The sequence below is a fragment of the Aureobasidium namibiae genome, assembly GCF_000721765.1.
Source record: "Aureobasidium namibiae CBS 147.97 unplaced genomic scaffold scaffold_9, whole genome shotgun sequence".
NCBI lineage: Eukaryota > Fungi > Ascomycota > Dothideomycetes > Dothideales > Saccotheciaceae > Aureobasidium > Aureobasidium namibiae.
Genome location: NW_013581200.1, coordinates 52,892 through 72,649, shown reverse-complemented (window position 1 = coordinate 72,649; position 19,758 = coordinate 52,892). Strand labels below are relative to the sequence as shown.

Below are 19,758 nucleotides of genomic sequence, written 5' to 3'. Positions count from 1 at the left end.
ATCCATTATTTGCTATTCTGCATGCTCTGAACAGAAAACTTCTTCCCACATATCTTGGGACTGTGTTTACACGCCGACTTTCCCTCCATGAAGTCTTCTTGTCCGACTCTTTTTATTACTGCCATCATTACCACCGTCCTTTGGATGCGCATTGCACGGGTACTCGAATTGGGTTCTATTGCTCAGTCGAAATCGGCTTAGCGGGGACTTATAGGAGCTGGGTGAGAAGCTGTGGTGTGTTCGGCTCCGCCAGCGGTACGATCGGGTCCTCCCGATAGTCGCTGACGAGCACCAGCTTGGTGTGCTGCATTTGCAGGCTGCACTCTTGTACTTGGAGCTGCGCCCGAAGCTGCAGCCGGAGTTTGAGCCGGAACCAAGGCTGCAGCTCTGGGAGGAGCTCGAGGTTGGGTCGGTCGGATATACCTGCGAGCTGGTGTCATGTGGGGATCGATTCGTTCTTCTTCAGCTCTGCGTCTCCCGAGGTTTTGTGCTGACGGAGCTTGACGATAATGTCTGCAGCTCTTCTCGTGGTGGTGATTGCCTTGTCTGGCGATGTCGTTGTAATCTGCAGAGCAAGCCCAGCAGAAATCATGGTTACATCTCGAGCCTGGATTGCGTGTCAGCGGGAAACGTGTTTGATGAGACAGAGGGCATCACTGACAAGTCATGTGGTCACATCCGGAGTTCTTCTGGATAGGAACACGACATTGAGGGCATGGCTTTGAGATTTTGTCGATTTCTTTCTGCGACTTTTCGTCGTGTTCGGTGCTGCGGTGGAGTGCGGCTTGGTATTCCTCACAGGTCTCGCCTGCGTGCCAGTTTGTCTCACAAGTCACACAGTGCTTATGTCCGCAAGCTTGACAGGAGAAGATGGGTTCGTCTGCGCCGCCGGGATGGACTTGGCCAGAGTCGCAGGTCGTAGAGAGGCAGAATCTGAAATCAGGGTCTGCTGAAAGGGTTGCCCTGATAGATGCACGCTCATACCTGAATTGAACTTGGTCAGTCATGTCACTGGAGTGTCCAAAGATTGAGCCACTCACTTGGCAAAGTCTTCAGGGTTGGCCATGCTTTCGACCTCGCTGTAGGTCAATCTGACTGGGCACTCTGGGCATGCAACCTCATCCCAAGTCTTCGAGTCGATTTCAGCTTCGAGGTGGCGGACGTAGCAGGGACGACATATGTTCGCGCCATGCTCGTGCGAGGAGACCTTTGCCTGGCCTGGGAACTGGTTGTAGTGTTTGTTAGTGTCACACACAACGCATGATCGCTTGTGACCCTTCTTCTTCTTTGGTGGGTTGGCTTGATCCTTGCAGGATTTTACTGCCTCTTCAGCAGGCCGCTTTAGAGTCTTGGTGGCAGCCATTGCTATGGTGAATGGTGTGATGGAGAGGAATTGAGGAGGGGGAACGAGTTGGAAGATGGAGAGAGTGAATGATCTGACAGAGGCATCGAATTCCTGCTCTCGAGATCTACTCGAGTGAAAGTGAGGGCAATCTGATGGTGGGAGTCGGGTTGTGAAGATCCAGGGTTGTCGAGGTCCGACGAAGAGAGATATGCCTATTGCGATGCACAACGGTAGACGGAGTACGCGATTCATGTCGTGAAAGGAGTATATAGGCAAGATAAGATGTATGCAAAAGGAGAACAAGCTATGAAACCAACCTTCTATGGTTAACCTACATTCAGTCGTGTTAGACACTGGTCGCACTCATTCACCGGCGATGAAGGCCATCACTACTTGATGGAGCGGCATCAGAGCCAGAAAGCTGTATCTTGAGTCAGAGGTCACACTCAGATATAGCCATGTGAGGAATTTTCCGAGGACCGTCGTTTTGATCTTGGATCTGTGGCACGTCACAAAGTGTTCACCCATATTCATTATGGAAGTGGTATGGCTGCGCAGCTCAGATCGAAGCCAGCGAGGAGACGTGGCCAAGAATTTTTTCCAGTCTTTCGACAATTTGAACCCAGGACCACAAAACTTGTCCACGAGCTCCTTCTGCTATGCATGGCTAACTTGTAGATCAAGAAGCCTAAGGCTAATAGAGTATTTATCCAAGATGTTCTACTCATTGACTCGCAAAAAACATGAGGGGCTTGAACATCAGGAAGGAGAGATAAAGCTTGAGGTGGAACCAAAACAGGAAGTGGCACGTGCAGACGGACAACCTCACCCCTCGGCCAGTGACGCGCCATCTCCACAAGGACTCTGGAGAGCGTGGCATACCGAACGCCGGACGACAGCTCCTTGCCTAGTACATTGTTGCTTCTCACCATCTCGTCATGGTATGCACCCAGCCTCATGCACCTACCACAGGACCTCTCACAGTCTGACCAATGTCTAGTCACAATCCCTCCGACCATACCTGCAATGCGTGCGGTCGTCGTTGACGGCCGCCATGTCGCTGTCCAACTTCGCTTCCCAAGCTTCCGAACGCCATAATGTCCCAGAGATCGAAGCCCAAACCTCGCCCGAAGTCCTCCTGAACCCTCTGACCGTCTCCCGCAACGAGAACGAGCGTGTCTTCATCGAGCCCAGTGTCAACAGCATCCGCGTCAGCATCAGGATCAAGCAGGCAGACGAGATCGAACACATCCTGGTCCACAAGTTCACCCGCTTCTTGACACAGCGTGCCGAGTCCTTCTTCATCCTCAGAAGGAAACCCGTCAAGGTCCGTTGGCCTCATACCATCCACAGCTCTCTGTACTAAACTCACACGACAACAGGGATACGACATCTCCTTCCTCATCACAAACTTCCACACCGAGGAGATGCTCAAGCACAAGCTTGTTGACTTCATCATTCAATTCATGGAAGAGGTCGACAAAGAAATCTCAGAGATGAAGCTCTTCGTACGCTACCCTTGCTGTCCAGTGCTGCCCGATCATGACTTACACATTGCAGTTGAACGCCAGAGCAAGATTCGTTGCCGAATCTTTCTTGACTCCTGTGAGACCCTTCCTTCTCTTGTTTGCTACCACATACTCATCTCATCTAGTTCGATTGATTACTCTGCACCGCGCTCCGTGCTGCTTCAAGGTCTCTGTATCTGGACTTGGCGCTGCACTACATAGAAGATTCCCAAAGATACCAATCCGATCAGAAACGTTTACGACCAGCCCTCTCCCTTGGATGGACATTGAACTTCTACCGGTCAAAAAGGACGAACGCTTCTGTCTCGTACCTCATCTGAGACAGCCATCTCTGCAGAAGGTCGGTTTGTTTGGTGTCAGCACGCTTTCATTCAACCCGCGCGCACGGTCCTCCCGCAACCAACACCTCCGTAGGCACTTGTATCACGAAACGGTAGTATGCCTTCGTCTTCCTTTGAATTGCCATCTTCTCTTCATCCCCAATACCTTGATATCGTGCTGTTCCTGTTTCGTTCGTGATACCCTCCTGCTACTCGGGAAATACCTATGGACCTCGATTCTCTCCTTGCTCAGCGAGTACATCTTTCTTGTCGATGCTTTATCGATGAAGAGGAGGAGACGGTTCACTTTGGTGGTCGGAGAACGGTGGAAGTTGCCGAAGGGTCAGCGCTGCATCAAAAGAGCAACGCCGTCGTCACTTCGTCGGCATCTAAACACTTCCCAATGTCAACAACACCGGTAGATCGTCCACGCCTTTCCTGCCATCGTCCTCGTACCTCTGTCTTCGTTGAGCAGCTCATAAAGGCTACACATCTTCGAAGCCTCAAACAAACGACCATATTTATGCCTCAGCCTCGTCGCCGCGGCGATCCCATCGCCATCCCGACCTGGGACAATATGGGCCTGCGTGTCGGCGACACACAGTGCTCTGATTGCGACTCAAACCCAAGCCACATTCTGACGCCTTGTGGACATACAATCTGCAACGAACACTTCCTGCAGGATCCTGGCGAAGAGCTTGCTGTCCGCTGCGCATTGTGCCTGAAAGTAAGTCTTGTCCGCGATCTCTCCCTCTGACGATCTCCCTACCCTATTCACCGCGCACTCTTTGCTTCTCCAAGAGTTGCACGCGTGTTGATCATCTCTTCAAGTCGCACTCCCTACCTCCTATACCTTGGTTGTTCTATTTCTTCCTCTTCAACCACACGTCCTTTGCTCGCCCTGCTGCGCGCTGCACGCCTTCACACTCCCTGTTCGTTGTCCTACCTCTTCCTCTTCAATCATACAGTCCTTTGCTCGCCCTACTGCGCGCTACGCACTATCCACCTTCACACTTCCTGCCCCCTCTGTCTGCGTGCTTCTTTCACACACCATTCTGGGCTTTGCTTACACCATAATAGTACGTCGAGGTGATTTCCGTGTACGAGCTGGCCGAGGACGCCGCTATCCCGAAGTTCCAACTTCTGCCCGCTTGGTTTCACGACTTGAGACCGTCTCCAACCAGCGCAACCAGCAGTGTCTGGAACAGCCATTCATCCCTTCAGTTGGCTTTCCAGGCTCTTGACGCCAGTGTTGCTGAAAACATGCGTCGCCCTACATACGTTCGTGATATTTACCGTGCTGATACTCCTCCTCCCGCCGGAAACGAGGCCCAGCTTGGTGTCACCAACCGCGGCGCCATCAACAACATCTCCATGAATAGTGTACAGCGTACCATGTCACCTCAGGCTCCTGTTGAACAGGCTCAGCAGTCGGGTCACACTCGCTTCCCTTCCTTCAACCCCACCAGACCTGTAGGCGCCAACTTCCCTCAATACGCCACTACCAGCCCGGCTCAGAACGAGCGAATGCAGTCTCCACTCGACCAGACTCAGCAGCGTCCATCTGGCCACACACAGGGCGCTTCAAACATACATGCTCCACAGCCTAGCCTGTTCAAGCCGTCGCACGCCTTCCGCGAGCTTGCAACCCCTACACCTGAGGCCGAATTCGCCTACCAGCAGTCTAACAGCGTTCAGCAGAGTCCTGACGCCGTCAAGCGCCCTGATCCCAGAGGGTTGATGTCGCCTGTTCAGATGGATCGTCCTTCGGCCGTTCCCACCATGCCCAGCGCTATGCGCAACATGAGACAACCCGCTCCTACCATGCGCGGCACTATGCCTCACGGCTTCAGCAACAACGTCACTGGCGGTGGCGGTAACCTCACCAATGGCACTCACTTGAGTAGTTTCAACATGAACAGCTTCAATATGCCGGCTTCCAACCAGCACGGCTCTTTCACGAACAGCTTCAGTATGCATGGCTCAAACATGAACGGTCCTCAAATGAACCGCTCTCACTTGCAGGATCCTCAGATGTACGGCTCTCAGATGGGTCGTTTCCCTATGTCTGGTCAGCAGATGAACCCTCCTCAGCAGATGTACAACCACATGCCTGGTTTCATGCCCCACAACCCACGCATGCCTGCTCTGCCTACTCAGGCTGATCCTTTTGTCGATGCCCGCCCACCTGTCTATGCCCAAGGTCCATTCATGGCTCCCAACATGTACTCACACGCCTTTGCCGCTGGCCCTCAGCCCAGCCTTCCTGCTCCAGTGAGCAGCCCTATGAGCCGCGTTGGTACTGCCTACAGCCGGGACCGCCGTCCTCAGCAGACCAACCACCGAGTCAATGCCCCTCAGCAGGCCCAAGCCCTCGTCACTCAGCAGTCTCCGAGCGAGTTTGTCCAGCAGCCTCAGACCAAGGCTGCTCGCCTCGCTGCCGCTATCAGATCTGGCGCTCTTGCCCACCTGGACCCTAGATCACCACCTCATGGCCCCAGATTGCACTCTCCTGGAGTTGAGAGACGTGACAACGAGTTGCTTCTCCAGCAGCCTCTCATCCAGCCTCCTGTCGTCCGCAGTCAGACTGTCATCGCACCCGAGGTTCGTCCTGATCCTGCCTGGGTTGATCCTGACGACCACGTTCTTCCCAACCTCGGTGATGTGTATGAACACATGCCCTTTGTCGACACTGCTGCCGACTCTCGTCCTTGCACCAACGGTGTCATCAAGATTGGCAACATTCCCTATGGCACCACCAAGAATGAGGTCATCGCTGCTCTTGGTCGCAGCACTCGCATCGCTTCTCAGCCCAAGGGCACTGCTTACCTTGCTATTCACATCATCATGGAGCGCTCGACTGGCAAGACCATGGACGTCTACGTTGAACTAGACACCGTCGACGAGGCCAGGCTGGCCATCGCCGGCTTCCGCCAACGCTGCAACAACAACCGCCAACCTCGCATCGGCGACCGCCATGTTGAAGTCGAGCTCAGCAGTCAGGAGGCTCTGATGAAGGAACTCTTCCTCCGCGCCAAGTGCGTCAACTGGTCAGGCCAGACCCCTCACATCTACGAATCCACTGAGGCCTTCAACTCTGGCTTCCAGGGCTTCGTGACCAGCGAGGAAATGGTCATGATCACCAAGCATGCTGAGACTCCTCAGCGCTCGCCATTCGCTCTTCGCTGCGTCAACCGCACCTACGAGACTATGATTTCCATCATGCACAAGTATCCTTGGTTTGCTGTTGAGTACATTAGCATCCGCGAGCGCACTGCCATCTTCTCCTGTGCTTTGGTTCAGCTGCGCGTGCTGGTCAACGCAGTGTCTCGCAACACTCACCCTCATCTTTTACACAGAGGTCTGCTGCAAGAGTATCTTACTGCCTGCCTGGGCAATGCTGGCTTCAGTGTTCAGCAGAAGGGATACATGGTTAACTGCATCACCAACGAGGGCTATGGCTCTTTGCTGTCTATGATTCCCTACACTCCCGTCGACCTCATGACTGGCAGTTGGTGGGCTTTTGAGGTGTTGAGCAAGAACCCTGCTTCCTCTGATCCTCTGCTGACCTACGTGGTCTCACTGCTCTGCTCAGCCACCGACCCCAACAGCGACTTTGCTCGCATCGCTGCCATGAACGCTGACATCACTGCCTCTGACTCAGCCATTGCAGTCGTTGATGACGACACCGCCGCCATGTCTTCGTTCGGCCACTTTGCTGTCAAGTACCCTCAGCAGAACAAGGAGAACTGCACACTCAAGACCGCCGCAGAGGCCGAGTGGAACGCTCTGCACGAGGCTCTGAGCCGCGTTCTGCCTTGCTCTCCTGCCCTCACTTTTGGCGAGTGGGGCGGTCAGCAGCAGGTTGCTGGTGCCGAGGAAGACCAGGATACCTTTGAAGATGGCGGTACGATGGCTTTGCTCGGTCTCTGAGTAGCGTTTGAGGATGTCTCCTTTGGTTAAGTCTGCTGGTTTTGCAAGATTTTCTTTGGAGCTTCTTTGAGTGTCTCTGCCGACTTTTGTTGCATTGCTGCAACGCTTTTTACGACTTTTTCCTTTGTTGATTTTTCTTTTTTTTTCTTTCTTTTTTTTTCCAACGGCTGTTGCAACATTCGAACATGGTATACAGCACACACAGTCATTACTGCAGAACACGAAGAATGAACCCGATGAAGGATGGAGAATTGCGAACGAAGAAGATGGACAAGAATAAAGAAAAGAGGAAAACACTTAAAAAAAAAAACCAATATTTGAGACGAAGAAGCGTCAATCGGTAATAAGGCTTCTTTTTTCCACCCCCATTGCCTTTGAGGGAAACGACAAAGAAGAAAAGAATGGGAATCGAGTTGGACTTTGAAGTTTTTTGGGTTTTTGGCAGGAACTTGATAGCTTTTGAGGTTCTAATGACTTTTGCTCCCTTATTTTTGAGATCTTACGTGTTTTGTGATGATGTTCTGTATGATATGAGTTAGATGGAGTAGGCGATATTGGGAAGGGGTCTTGATCGTTACTGCCTCTGGTAGGGTTACCTTTCGTTCGTTGGCTCGCTGCTTCCCCCACTTCGTTGATGCATGAGTCGCTGCTTTCCCTTGATCTGCTGTTTCGTGTTTTGGTTCGCGGCTTCCTTCTACTCACGCTTTTCTCATGTACTCGCGCCTGCCTCCATGTGCCCGCTCTTCTTGCTCTTCATACCATTCTAAGTCTTCTGTTCGTCTACCCCTTTGACTGAGTTCATGCCTTAACGCTCTTCTCTCTTGACAATCGAGGGCTCTACTCATGTTCCTCTTCTAGCTTTTTTTGCATCTTCACCTTTTTCTTGCACTCGGTCTTTTTTCTATCTCAACGACAAGAGAGAGTGGTGGTTCAAGACGGAAAGTCAAACACGACGCAAAAGATATATATCGCCCTGAACCTTTCTCTTTCTCCAACTTAGAGACCTTCCCAAAACGACAACAAGTAGAGCAATAAAGGAAATATCAAATTAGAGAGATAACACAGCAAGCAGACAAGGATCAAAAGCCAGAGCAAAATTACGCTGGGTGACAAGGTAATCACGGTCAAGGGGCAAGGAAAAAGGGAGAAAAAGAGTATAAAAGGTAAAAAGGCGATAGGGTTGAGAAAGAACATACACAAGGGTGATACGAGACACAATTGTAAAGGTAGACTTTTTACTCCAAATCCCACTTCCAATCTCTGCTCTAGCCCACCCATCCTATGCAAATCAATCTGAACAGATCAAAAACTGGATTGGAGGAATCTAGTCGACAAGACCAAAATCATGTCAGAAATCAGCCAAGTCCCAGCAAGAATGCATGTTCAAGGATCGATTCGAAAAATCTCATAACCAAAGAAAATTGAGAAGGATGAGAAGAGCAAGCAGAAGCAAAAGCAAAAGCAAAAGTAGAAGCAAATGACTGATGGGAAGGGAAGAGAAATGCAGATGAGAAAGTTAAAAAATACAATTGTTTTGCTCAGTCCTATGCGGATCCATTGTTTACTCGTCTTGCTTAAAAGGACGTTATTCATCAAGGTGACTTGGCCACAGAACTCATATGGAAATGATCAGAGGTTCGACATGCAATGCAAGTAGAACATGCTAAACAGAAAGATCAAAAAATAACAGAAACGAGAGATTTAAATGAGGGCAAGCGTTTCTTGTCAGACTATCACGCATAATCACAAAACACTTACATCGGAAAGCATTCCATTATCTGTGGTAAACTCACCTTGACGTGTGCGTTTAGTATTCTTAATCAGTCAATGGTAAGTATAGCCTCCGCTTCTTCTCGTGCAACAGATTCGGGCTTCGTGTTGGTCAAAGGGCAAATGCGATTTTGTCTATGCTACAAAGTAAATTTGCCTTGGTTGGTAGCCCATTTCGACCGGCAAGAGATACAGGTGTTGGATTTGGGTAGAGGTATGGCGAGAATTTGTGGCGAGAGAGCAAAAAAGGAGGAAGAGATACAAGGAAGGTTTAATGTCGAGATAATTCCCCACTCTAAAGAATGGAAAGATCGCCAAACTTCTCCTTGTATCCGGGTACCATCCAGCGGCCCTTCTTGACGAGCTGCTCGGTGCGCTGGTCGATCTCGGGCTGGGCGGCGGCAACCTCGTCCTAGATGTGTTTATCAGACAGTGTTGTCTCAGATGTGCGGATACGAGTATACGCACGACGGTCAAGTCCTCGAATGGTCTGGCCTCCTCAATGTTCTTCAATGTCTTCTGCAGGTCCTTGAGCTCAACATCGACGTTGGACTTTGTCTGCTCGGCGGCCTTGACGGCCTGGGCCTCGAAAGCGTCAATGGCCTTGATCTGGCGGTTGACGTCGTACTTCTTGGGCTGGAAAGCGTTGAACTGCTTCTCAATGTCGTCGACGATGGCCGAGTTCTTGAGGATGCCACGGTAGTGGGAGAAGTCGATGGTTTGCTGCTGCTCTTGGAGCTGGGCGAGCTTGCGGCGGGCGTCGTCGTTGCGCTTCTTGAAGGCAGTGAGCGAGGTGGCGGTTTGGCCCTTGAGAGAGAGCTGCTGGGCGAGCTTGGCCCAGTCGAGCTTGGTGGCTGCGTTGCGCTGGAAGAAGGGTATTAGCTTATGTCGGCGATAGGGCGAGGGTGATCGGGTGCGACGGCGCGAGCGGACGGGCGGCAGGGCGATGGAAAGAGGGCGACATGACTCACTCCGACGGCCATTGTGAGGATGGGTTGGATTGACGGGAGGTAGAGGGGAGAGAGACGGCGATGCTGGCGGGATCCGTTGGCCTTCGCGAACATCGACTGAGGTTGCTGCAACTGCGTCGCTCTTTCCCTTCTTGGCATTAAAGTCCGTGCGCCTCTCTGGATTCCGAGTCTCAGGACTTCGATATCGGCATGCAATTGGATATCTGCGAGCAATGTTGATTCCGCATAACACATTGACGGAGAGGAGAAACAGTCAGAACACAACGAGACATTTCATTCGTTGATAGAAACTTTTTGTTATATAAAGTGTTAGGTTTTGAGCCGAGCTTCGTCAGTCATGTCAGACTAGACTGTATCTATATGCTCAGGGCCATGATGGAGTTGACAATGTCGTTGTCGTTCTCCTTGAGGGCCTTGACGGCCTTCTTTCTGCTGACAGAAGCCTGGGCCATGACAAGCTCAATGTCCTTGGCCTCGAGGCCGGTCTCGTCGACCTCCTCACCGTCATCCTCCTCTTCCTCCTCCTTCTTGGCCTCGACCTCGGGGGCCTTACCCTTGTCAGAGTGGTCGTGGGTGTGCTCGGCGGCACCCTCCTGCTGGGAGAGCTGCTGGGCAGCGGCGGCCTGGGCTTGCGAGTTCAGGTCCTCAATCTTGGCCTCACCGAAGATGCTGCATTGCGTGTTAGCGATTGTTGTTGGCTAACCTCTGGATGTGTGTAGTCAATGCTTACATGTAGGTGTTGGAGTTGGGGGACTTGTAGACGTCGGGCTGGCTGATGACGAAGAGGATCTGGACTCGAGTTAGCTGCTGGTTTCCAGCTGATATAGAGGCAGCTACTCACGTTCTTGGGTCTGCGGAGAGTGACGCGAGTGATGCCCTCAATCTTCTTCAAGCCGAGCTTGGCAATGGCCTTGCGGGCCTTCTTCTCGTTGCGCGAGTGGACGGTGACGGACGAGCCGGCGGGGATACCACCCTCCTCACCCTCAGAGTCGGAGCTGGAGTCATCAACCTCGACCTGCTGCTCGGGCTTGTCGTCGACAATTTCTTCAACACGGGGGTTCGACATTTTGGCTGTGGTTTATAGGATCTGTGGCCAAATTTGCGCGTCAGTCGACTGTTGCTGCCACGACACACGAGAGCTCTGCTGCCGCATCTTGGAAACACATTGCGTCTGGCTCAATCGTTTCCGAGAATTGCAGCTTCCAGAATTCGCGCATAGCTTCGCCTGTACTCACCGAAATGTACGATTCTGTTATGCAGTTAATAGGGGATGTGGCCTTGAGATGAGGTTGAGGTTCGCCGTGTGCTTGGAATTGCCGAAGCTGCGACGCACGGTGAATTTCCGCAAGTCCACTCTGGCTGGTGCAGGCTGGCTTCATCTGCGTCACACTTGGGTCTCCACGCTTTCACAATCAAGGTAGCCAGATTCATTGTTTACATGCACGTTTTGGTTGCCATCACATAAGATATCAAGTCAAGCATGTAACAATTCATGAACGTAAAAAGCGTTGTCGCTGAAGATTTTGGTGTTTGAAGCATTTTCCTTTGTTTTCCCACAGCATCTGAGAAAAGAAGCTGGATAGACTTTGTCGATGCTAGGACTTTTTACGGCCCTCCGTCAATTTCCCAGAAGCTGTCGTGTACCTTCTGCTGGAAACACGTAAGGGCAGCATCGAATGTGCAGCAGCGTAGCAGTGTGGAAAAGAAGAATCCCCGCTTTCATTTCTGCAAATAGCCAAAGCCCACTACTCCCCTTGAACCCATGTATCCGTCCCCTTTTGTTGTAGAGTCATCCATCTATGCCTTGGCGGACTGGGCACGGGCAGCGGCGAACTGCTTGCGGACCTCGAAACGGGCCTGTTTGGTACTTTGTCAGTCGGGTCTGCTCGACTGTGTTATGCGATTGCTCTCATCCACGCACCTGCTTTCTCAGGCGCATAACCTTGAAGCGCTCGAAGTCGGTGAGCTGCTTGCGCTTGACGGAGCGCTCGCGGTTCTTGGCCCAGGCGCTGTTGTTCCAGGTGCTGTCAACACCAGCCTTCTCCCAGAGAGCCTTGAGGGCAGTGTGACCGGCGGCGCGGGGAAGCTTCTCAATGACAATGGGGGTCAAAGAGAGATCCGAGAGGGCGGCGGAGTGGCGGGGGACGGCAACCTTGGGGTCGGAGGAAGGACCCTCGACAAGGACCTATTTCATGTACTGTCAGCCTGGCGCTCTTGCTGATCGTCTTTGTGTTGTGCGCGTGTTGCCATGTACGGTTCGGGCGTGGAAAGTGTTCGGAGGTGTAGTTTGTGCGAATGTGTGTATTTCGATGTCGGGCGTTCTTCAGGGTATCGATCGGAGGAGTTCACGTACGCGCTTGTGGTCGATGATCTCGACAACAGCGGCGAGCTTCTGGGCGTGGATGCCGGTGCTGAAGAGGACGACACGGCCGACCTCGACGAGTCTCCACTGGCTGGCCTTGATGTTTGCGTCACCCATTTTAACTGTTTGTTCTGGCGAGTAGGGTCAGATGAAAGGTCCCGGAGGTTGGTATATGCGACAGCGACTGCAATGCTCTTGGGTTCCGACGTACAGTAAAAGGAGGGATGTGTCGGTGATATCGGAAGGCGCGAATTCGCAAAATCTGTTGTGTGTAGGCTTGCGAAGTGTGTGGGTGTCGAGCTTGGCGACGGCTATTCCCCGGCCTCCGCTGGCTGCCTACTTTCACTTTGCGCAAGACTCGAAGATTTTCTCTGCTTTCCTTCTTCCATCACCAACAACATGTGAAGGTATGTCGTACTCGCCTTTCCTTTCTTCTACACACCATTCCCAGCACTCTCCTGAAAGATGATATAATTTGCGATTGACGCGTGCGACCGGAGTTACACGCCTGTTTCTCTTAACGGCGCATGCGCTATGAGATTCAATTCTTACATATTCTGACACCCAATACCAACCTCAACTTCGTCGATCAATACCTTGCTCGAACCATTCACTGACTTTGAGTTCAGAACAGACTTGCTTTTGCATCAACGAGTATAGCACCATACACCATCCGATTTTTCAACAGGTAGGAACACACTTCCATCATATCACAGCACTTCCCCCTCGTTCAATGATTAAAAAATCTAGCACTAGATAGTAATTGAGCTTCGGCCCTGATCGTTTTACACCAAGATCACTGAGAACATTCACAACCATCACACTCATCAACAGCATCTGTCTTTCGAAACCTTTGCTAATTCTGAGTTGATAGTTCAAGAACCCATTCTTCCACTCTTGGTTGGCTTACATAGAGCTCTCCATCCAACATGGACCTCACTCCCATCAGGATCCGTGGTCGTCGCAAGCGAGGTCGCGTATTCCAAAATACGGACGTGTCCCTCACAAAGCGTGACAGACCATGGAAGACTGCGCGCTTCAACCAAGCCAGCTCTCAACCCCTGAAGAAGTAAGTATCAGTGCATCAAGAGTAGTTCTCCTTGACATCATCATGAAATTCTGTCAGTCAGATTTCATGCAGTAAATAACATCTCTTCTTTCATAGCAAAAAGAAAACAAAACGAGACCCTACATTATCCAAGTTTGAGCAGCTGCCTACCGAACTCGTCCAAGTGATCTTTCAGCTTTGCAACAACATAAGCTTGCCTTTGTCGTCGTATGTCTTTGCTAGAGACTTGTCGTACCGCCATACCTACCTTCGCCTTGCCATCGACACCCTTTCCAAGGACGGTAACAATGAGAACAAGGCTGCGGACGCTGCCGCAGTCTCTCGCATGTTACAGTGCAAGTGGATGTCCTGGGACCTGTTCAGAGACGTTGTACAGGAAATACACAGAAGAAGGTCACCACCATCACGTAATTCATCACCCTCAGACTCAGACTCAGACCCAGACGATAGCGACAACGACGACGAACATCCTCCAATTCCAGTCCCCAACTTCTCTCACCCACAAAACCAACCCCGTCTTCCATACCTCGCCCTCTCCTCCTCAGTCCAACTCCCCCAATCCCTCCTTCACGAACCCTGGACGACACCAAAACTCGACTTCCTCAAATACCTCGTCTGGTCAGGCTGCAGCATTGACTGGACATCATCCTCTCGCGGCGAAACCGCTACCGCAGGCCTCGCAACCGCGATCTCCACGCACTCTCACACAGCCGTTGCTGTCCTCTGCTGTCCCGCCATCAACGTTACTCCCACGACTCACCTCCTCAAAATCGCCGTCATGGACCACAAATGCAGTCCTAGCGTTGTATTTTACTTGGTCGCTGCTGCATTGCGAGCGCACATTGTCTCTCGCGCTTCTGGGGATGCAGCCCCAGATGTCAACTTCAGGGATCCGAGTCTGTGGCATTGGGTCGAGAGGGTGGAGAAGAGTGGGAATGCGAAGGGGAGGTGGCTGAAGGATGTGTTGAGGTTTGCGGGGGATAGAATGAGGGTGAGTAGTTGGGACCGAGAGGCTTTTGAGGAGTTTAGACGTGTGGGTGGGAGGGAGGAGGATGGGGTTGTTAGGGTGGATGTTCCTGTCGTTGAGATTGTGGATGAGGAAGAGGCAGATGCTGCTGCGACGTAGAGAGATTATGAGAGCAGCAAATAGTGCTTGGAGACCCATGTGTAAAGCTTCTCACGCCGTGTTTTCCAGACAACATAGTTTTATAGGAAGAGCCCATGTTTACTCCTCGTGGTGCTCGAAACACAACGCTATCGCTCATCCCCCTTGCCGTAGTTGCAGCATCAATTCGACCCAACCAGTCCGGTCTCATGCCGGAAACCTAAGAGTTCATTGCCTATAGGCTGAGCTTTGCACTGTCGATATTATCATTGTTGATACCCGGAAAGATAAGTCGTGGCCTAGCATTAATCGTTTGTGGGACAGGGTCGTTACGACCTTGACTTTCATGCATGACGTGCATAAATTATACACAGTGCTTCTAGATTTACCCCTTCGCACGTCGAACCTACGACTTGATCATGCCTTCTTACGACAACGCTTTATATACTCGCTGCTCATGGTTTGTGCGCAATCGCACTGTTGCTATCCAGTGCAATCTGGGACTCATACTCTCTACAGAAAGTTGTCAACCAAGAGAAGCTTACCACAGACAAGTCACTTCCAAGCGAGAAGCAATTCTTAAAGACGCTTAAGCATGACTACACATCAATCGCCTCTAGCCCGGACGAGCTTACCACGAGCTTCTCCAAAAGCACGGCACAGATTGTAGAAGACAAGGCTTCAAGCGATATTGAGCAAGACTGCCCAGTATGTTGAGACTCGCCGACAGATCCGATGAACCTTAGATGCAGCCATGCCGTCTGCTCCTCGTGTCTTCGCCCCTACCTCATCGCCTCCAGCACCTATAAGGACTGTTGTTCAGTGTGCAAAGCCACGCTCTTCCGCTCGCAATTCTGGACAGAAGACAGAAAATACGCAACTGCTCATAAACTCCGCATTTGTGCCGCTATCACACTAGTCACCCCTACAGCCTGCAGATTGCTGCTTTGCCTCTGAATTCGATGCCCTCACCTAAGCCTGAAAATTTCATTCGACTGCACTTTTGCTGGCAGTCCGACAGACTGTCTTCGCTTTGACTTCTCCTTCGCAGTGGCTTTGCATATGGTTTGTAGTGCGAGGGTCTCTTTCATACAGTTTGGTAGTGAGTGTTGGAGATACCGTGGAGGTGGGTTCTTCGATCACATATCGGCTTTACGTACTGTCCAGCTTTATTGGCATCGGGTGTGCGATTTGGAACCTCTTTTTGCGGTGGCCCTGCGGAAAACATGATGGCAGGTCAATTCCATGGGGATGATTGCTCATGGTTGTGGGATCTCGTACTGTTAGCTTTGATGTGGTCAGTTTAAAAAAGAGAAGCATTGGTACGTACTCTTAACACCTTATGGATCTATCACATCGTAGCGCCAGCACCCGGGTCCAGATGCTGTAACCGGCTGCTTTCAGGATTGATACGGAGTGCTCGAACAAGCAGAAAGAAAGGAGGTAGAGCAAAGCGATGAGCGAATGCAAGAGGATCAACGCTAGGACACCGATATCGACTGACGCCTCCGTCGGACTTTGTCGTGAATCGTGTGAAAGTTGAGTAGAAGGTCATACTCTATCTCGACGTCGAAGACTTGGCCTATGTTGGTCGCCGTAGCGATTGGAAAAGTCGTGGACCTTCCGCTTTCGTCTTCAAGACCATCAGGTAGTTCCTGCGTCTTCTCACGGTCTTCTACTCTTTTGAAACATTCAACACGGTCTCTCAACAACATCGACCTCCATTAACATGTCGAACGAAGCTCGCGAGAGACACTCGGGTGGTCCATCGGACTACAGCTCAACATCCCGTGCTGTTGAACAAGACACGATGCTCACCCGCACTTGTCTGGTGTGCTATCAGTCGAAACCACTCACCGGGTTCCCGACCGTCTCTCAAGTACCATCGCACAACCACGACAACGAGGTCTGCAACGAGTGCTACGCATTCCATCTGGACGGCGAGATCGACAACAAGATGTGGAACATAATCTCGTGCTCACAATGCCCAACCATCTTGTCAAGAGAGGTTATCAACATTCTCGCATCTCCAATGACTTGGGAGAGATATCAGTACCTTTCTGAAAGAGCTGCCCAAGCAAACAACTCCGACTACCGCTACTGCTTCTCTACAACTTGCAACTCGGGTCAGACACACGACGGCGGTCTGGTCTTCTCGTGTCAATCCTGCGGTCACCAGCATTGCACTGCATGCGATGTCAACTGGCACGAAGGCGAGACGTGCGAGCAATCCAAAGCTCGTCGTCAAGCACAAAAGCAGGAAGAAGCAGCCTCAGCAGAGTTCATCCAGAGCAGCACGAACGCTTGTCCTCAGTGCCATGTAAAGATCGAGAGAGTTGATGGATGCGACCACATGACTTGTAAGTTTACCTACCTGCCCATCTCCTTTGTGCCAAAGTTTGTCACTTCTGCACTTCTCTCATGGAGGTAGAGTGATATTCTCGCTATAGAAATGCACAGTGGTTACAGATTCTCATGACGTATCCAAAGAGAGCCCCGGAAACGTCGCATCTCAACGAATACTGTCTTGTTTATCGAAAGAACTGTGCATTTTTATAGCAACATGCGTTACAAGCCTTTGCACATGGGGATATAGCTTCATTTCAGAAACCTTACTAACCTTGTCCTGTTCCAGGCTCTTGCAGTCACCAATTCTGCTGGTTATGCTTGGCAGATTACGCCCCCGTCGCTCTTCACGGTGCGCACCACCATCGAGCAAACTGCCCTAACCACCAAACAGAGCACAGCCCAGAACAAATCGAGTTCAATGAGTTTGTTCAGGGTCGATTCCAGGAAATGGAACTAGCAGAAGGACAGGCGGAGTTCTGGCGGTTGTGGTTTCGAGCATACCCGGATCAAGCACCAGACGTGCAGCCAGAATGATGGATGTGTACCAGAAAGGAGTTGAGATAGAGCCAGGCAGGCGGAGAGCTTTTCACTTTTAGTGGAAAGGTTGGATGTTTGTGAGTTGCTTGTGATGGAAAGAAAGATACCAATGAAAAACAGTTCATCGTGCGTTTGAGCATTGACAAACATTTGCTAGGTTGGGACGTTTGGAGCATGCCGGTCCCGAGGCCCGGTCGCATGCCATGTGTTAAATTTAGTCTGCAAATTCAGCGCATTTCCCACAAAAGTTCAGATCAAAGATTTTGCTATCAAAAGTCACAGTGGTTGCCAGACGAGAGATGTGTCCAAAGAAAAACCAAACTGTATTGCTTCTCAATGGATACTGTCCGGCTTCTCGACACTCTTGTGGATTTTTATAGCTGTATGCATTACATACCTCTACCAGTGGGAGAGACACGTTTGGTAGAGCAAGACGTAGGGGCGTTTGAGAGCACAGAGTATATGGCGTGTGGAGTGCTTGAGATGAGAAAGATATCAATGGCAAACAGTTCACGATTAATAGTGCTCTGTAACTATACAAGTGCACCGGCACCTCGCCATGCGGGTTCCTCCTTATCCTCGATCGGCTTCCTTGCTGCACACTTTGCTTCAAGCCATCTTGCAAACGTGACCGAAGGTATATCTACCAATCGCATAAACACATCAGCCCACCAAATAGATACCACAGTGACACAAGCTGCCACAAGGACAAAACATGTCTCCTTTCTATCTTCGCCAATGATCCTCCAAGATGTCTCCAGCAAGCTGTAGCCTAGCGTGTGGATTATAGACCCGTGTATCAAATACAAAGAGAATGAGATTTTACCGAAATACTGCGACACGCTGTTGTCGAAGAGTCGTTGAAGCATGCGATGGTTTGAAGTCGACCACACAATCATCATGGCAGCCCATGAAGTCCAGTATCTCCATCTGTCGATGATGAACTCGGGTACCAGCGTCATGACCGTGGACCAGACAGCCGTGTTTTCTACGTTTCTTTCAGGTTGGCTTGCCAAGAAAACACCGCACAGGAACACTGTGATGTACGTAGCAGACCAAAGCAACTTTATCGTGGTAGTCGCGCCGGTCTCTTGAGGTACCTTGGGCGTGGTGATCCGTCGAATGTCCAGTTCGGCCATGAGGAAGCCGCCGTAGAACAGGGTCATGGTCCAGTTATCTACACGGTGTGTCCAGATCATCAAGCAAACCAGACTCATGATGCGGAGAATCGGTCGCAAGCGGGAAAGCCCAAGCTGGGTCGCATATAAGATGATGGATGCTCTCTGACGACAAAATCAGCAACGGAAAGAACCAAATCCATTTCAAGACTTACATATTCGACGGGAATTGTCCAAAGATGGCCGTCCATATAGATGCCCTTCCCGAGCCCAACCTCGGTGAATGGGTTCACGAAGCCCCAAAAGCTTCTCATCCAGACCCAGACTTGTTCGGTCGTGGTATCGTAGCGCCAGGCATGATGCTCACGAGTGCCAAACAAGCGATCTGCATCGTTCGCGAGCTCCATCGTGCTCTGATAGAAACCCAGGCGTATGAGAACCACAATCATCAAAGTCGAAGCAACGCAAGGCAGATACAATCTGACCATTCTGCGAAAGACAGACGAAGACAGACCAGAGAACAATGCATTATACTCTCCGTTGCGCATTTGCTTGACAGGCTTGTACGATAATGCGTATCCAGAAAGAACGAAAAAGAGAGAAACCATTGCCGGCCCGTTGTACAGGGACTTGATGAATGGTAGACGTAGCAATTGATAATGACCTGGACTCCATCCGGTATAGACATCATGCGTCGAATATGAGAGATGATAGAAGTAGACCAGCAAAGCTGCAATGCCGCGCATGCCATCTAGCCATGCTGTCGGTCTCGGACTGTTGGAGTTGCCAGATTTTGGTTTGGCGGATGGGTAGACGATGTTCTGGATGAAACTTGGGATGAGGAAAACCAAGACTTGCTTTGCGGCAGCCGAAGCAGAGGAGCGTGATGGTATCAAGAAACCACCTCTTGCACGAGTCCTAAGAGCTGAGAATTCCTGACGGGCCTGTTCGATGTCCCACCTGGGGTTCGTCTGGTCAAGAGCCATTTCGCAATTTGAGTTGAGGAAAAAGAGTCAAGCAGTTCACGGCAGCTTTAGAGTACATATCTGCGGCAAGAAGACCCTGGATGGGGATGGGGATCTGAAACGATATTGACGGATTCTGGGGGATTTTGACGCAGATGCAGGGGCGTTGATCATTGTGGGCTTAGTTTAGCAAGGCTTTGGCTGAGGGCGTCAGCTAGCCGTTCAGCTGAAAGACGTTGTGATTATCGCATGACTCGGATCCATCGCCTGCCTATAGCTCTACGAGCACTGATAATGTATTGGCCGGTCAGATTCAGCTGTATGGTACTAATGCTGCCAGAAGGAGGTGGACATGAACTTAGACCGTCTGTGAGCTGTTGACAGT

At 51.1% G+C, this 19,758-nt stretch overlaps 9 protein-coding genes across 9 annotated transcripts; 4 read left to right on the top strand and 5 right to left on the bottom strand.

Annotated features, from left to right (window-relative positions):
- Nucleotides 1-497: 497 nt before the first annotated feature.
- Nucleotides 498-1,261, bottom strand: M436DRAFT_28528 (uncharacterized protein; the record flags this gene model as incomplete). The annotated part of the gene is made up of 3 exons (XM_013571487.1): nucleotides 498-607; nucleotides 662-984; nucleotides 1,041-1,261. Coding segments are annotated over 3 exons (654 nt in total), but the record flags the coding sequence as incomplete, so codon positions are not given.
- Nucleotides 1,262-1,667: 406 nt separating this feature from the next.
- M436DRAFT_72946 (ARP23 complex 20 kDa subunit) lies at nucleotides 1,668-3,075 on the top strand (the record flags this gene model as incomplete). Its single annotated transcript, XM_013571744.1, has 5 exons — nucleotides 1,668-1,670; nucleotides 2,346-2,672; nucleotides 2,728-2,853; nucleotides 2,906-2,970; nucleotides 3,000-3,075. The coding sequence occupies 5 exons, from the start codon at nucleotides 1,668-1,670 to the stop codon at nucleotides 3,073-3,075; spliced, it is 597 nt and encodes a 198-aa protein (XP_013427198.1).
- Nucleotides 3,076-3,420: 345 nt separating this feature from the next.
- M436DRAFT_47034 (uncharacterized protein) lies at nucleotides 3,421-7,127 on the top strand (the record flags this gene model as incomplete). The annotated part of the gene is made up of 3 exons (XM_013571502.1): nucleotides 3,421-3,921; nucleotides 4,284-5,570; nucleotides 5,619-7,127. 3 exons carry the CDS (start codon nucleotides 3,421-3,423, stop codon nucleotides 7,125-7,127), a joined length of 3,297 nt encoding a protein of 1,098 aa, XP_013426956.1.
- A 2,065-nt stretch (nucleotides 7,128-9,192) lies between these two features.
- M436DRAFT_72945 (mitochondrial ATP synthase) lies at nucleotides 9,193-9,880 on the bottom strand (the record flags this gene model as incomplete). Its single annotated transcript, XM_013571743.1, has 3 exons — nucleotides 9,193-9,309; nucleotides 9,366-9,761; nucleotides 9,869-9,880. The coding sequence occupies 3 exons, from the start codon at nucleotides 9,878-9,880 to the stop codon at nucleotides 9,193-9,195; spliced, it is 525 nt and encodes a 174-aa protein (XP_013427197.1).
- A 344-nt stretch (nucleotides 9,881-10,224) lies between these two features.
- On the bottom strand, nucleotides 10,225-10,934 carry M436DRAFT_47331 (nascent polypeptide-associated complex, alpha subunit; the record flags this gene model as incomplete). The annotated part of the gene is made up of 3 exons (XM_013571571.1): nucleotides 10,225-10,537; nucleotides 10,599-10,657; nucleotides 10,710-10,934. The coding sequence occupies 3 exons, from the start codon at nucleotides 10,932-10,934 to the stop codon at nucleotides 10,225-10,227; spliced, it is 597 nt and encodes a 198-aa protein (XP_013427025.1).
- A 731-nt stretch (nucleotides 10,935-11,665) lies between these two features.
- M436DRAFT_82031 (uncharacterized protein) lies at nucleotides 11,666-12,347 on the bottom strand (the record flags this gene model as incomplete). Its single annotated transcript, XM_013571742.1, has 3 exons — nucleotides 11,666-11,725; nucleotides 11,790-12,053; nucleotides 12,222-12,347. The coding sequence occupies 3 exons, from the start codon at nucleotides 12,345-12,347 to the stop codon at nucleotides 11,666-11,668; spliced, it is 450 nt and encodes a 149-aa protein (XP_013427196.1).
- An 812-nt stretch (nucleotides 12,348-13,159) lies between these two features.
- Nucleotides 13,160-14,425, top strand: M436DRAFT_72942 (uncharacterized protein; the record flags this gene model as incomplete). The annotated part of the gene is made up of 2 exons (XM_013571741.1): nucleotides 13,160-13,299; nucleotides 13,396-14,425. 2 exons carry the CDS (start codon nucleotides 13,160-13,162, stop codon nucleotides 14,423-14,425), a joined length of 1,170 nt encoding a protein of 389 aa, XP_013427195.1.
- A 1,798-nt stretch (nucleotides 14,426-16,223) lies between these two features.
- M436DRAFT_26626 (uncharacterized protein) lies at nucleotides 16,224-17,128 on the top strand (the record flags this gene model as incomplete). The annotated part of the gene is made up of 2 exons (XM_013571485.1): nucleotides 16,224-16,764; nucleotides 17,040-17,128. Coding segments are annotated over 2 exons (630 nt in total), but the record flags the coding sequence as incomplete, so codon positions are not given.
- Nucleotides 17,129-17,823: 695 nt separating this feature from the next.
- M436DRAFT_72940 (acyltransferase) lies at nucleotides 17,824-19,394 on the bottom strand (the record flags this gene model as incomplete). Its single annotated transcript, XM_013571740.1, has 3 exons — nucleotides 17,824-18,573; nucleotides 18,624-19,314; nucleotides 19,369-19,394. 3 exons carry the CDS (start codon nucleotides 19,392-19,394, stop codon nucleotides 17,824-17,826), a joined length of 1,467 nt encoding a protein of 488 aa, XP_013427194.1.
- Nucleotides 19,395-19,758: the final 364 nt, after the last annotated feature.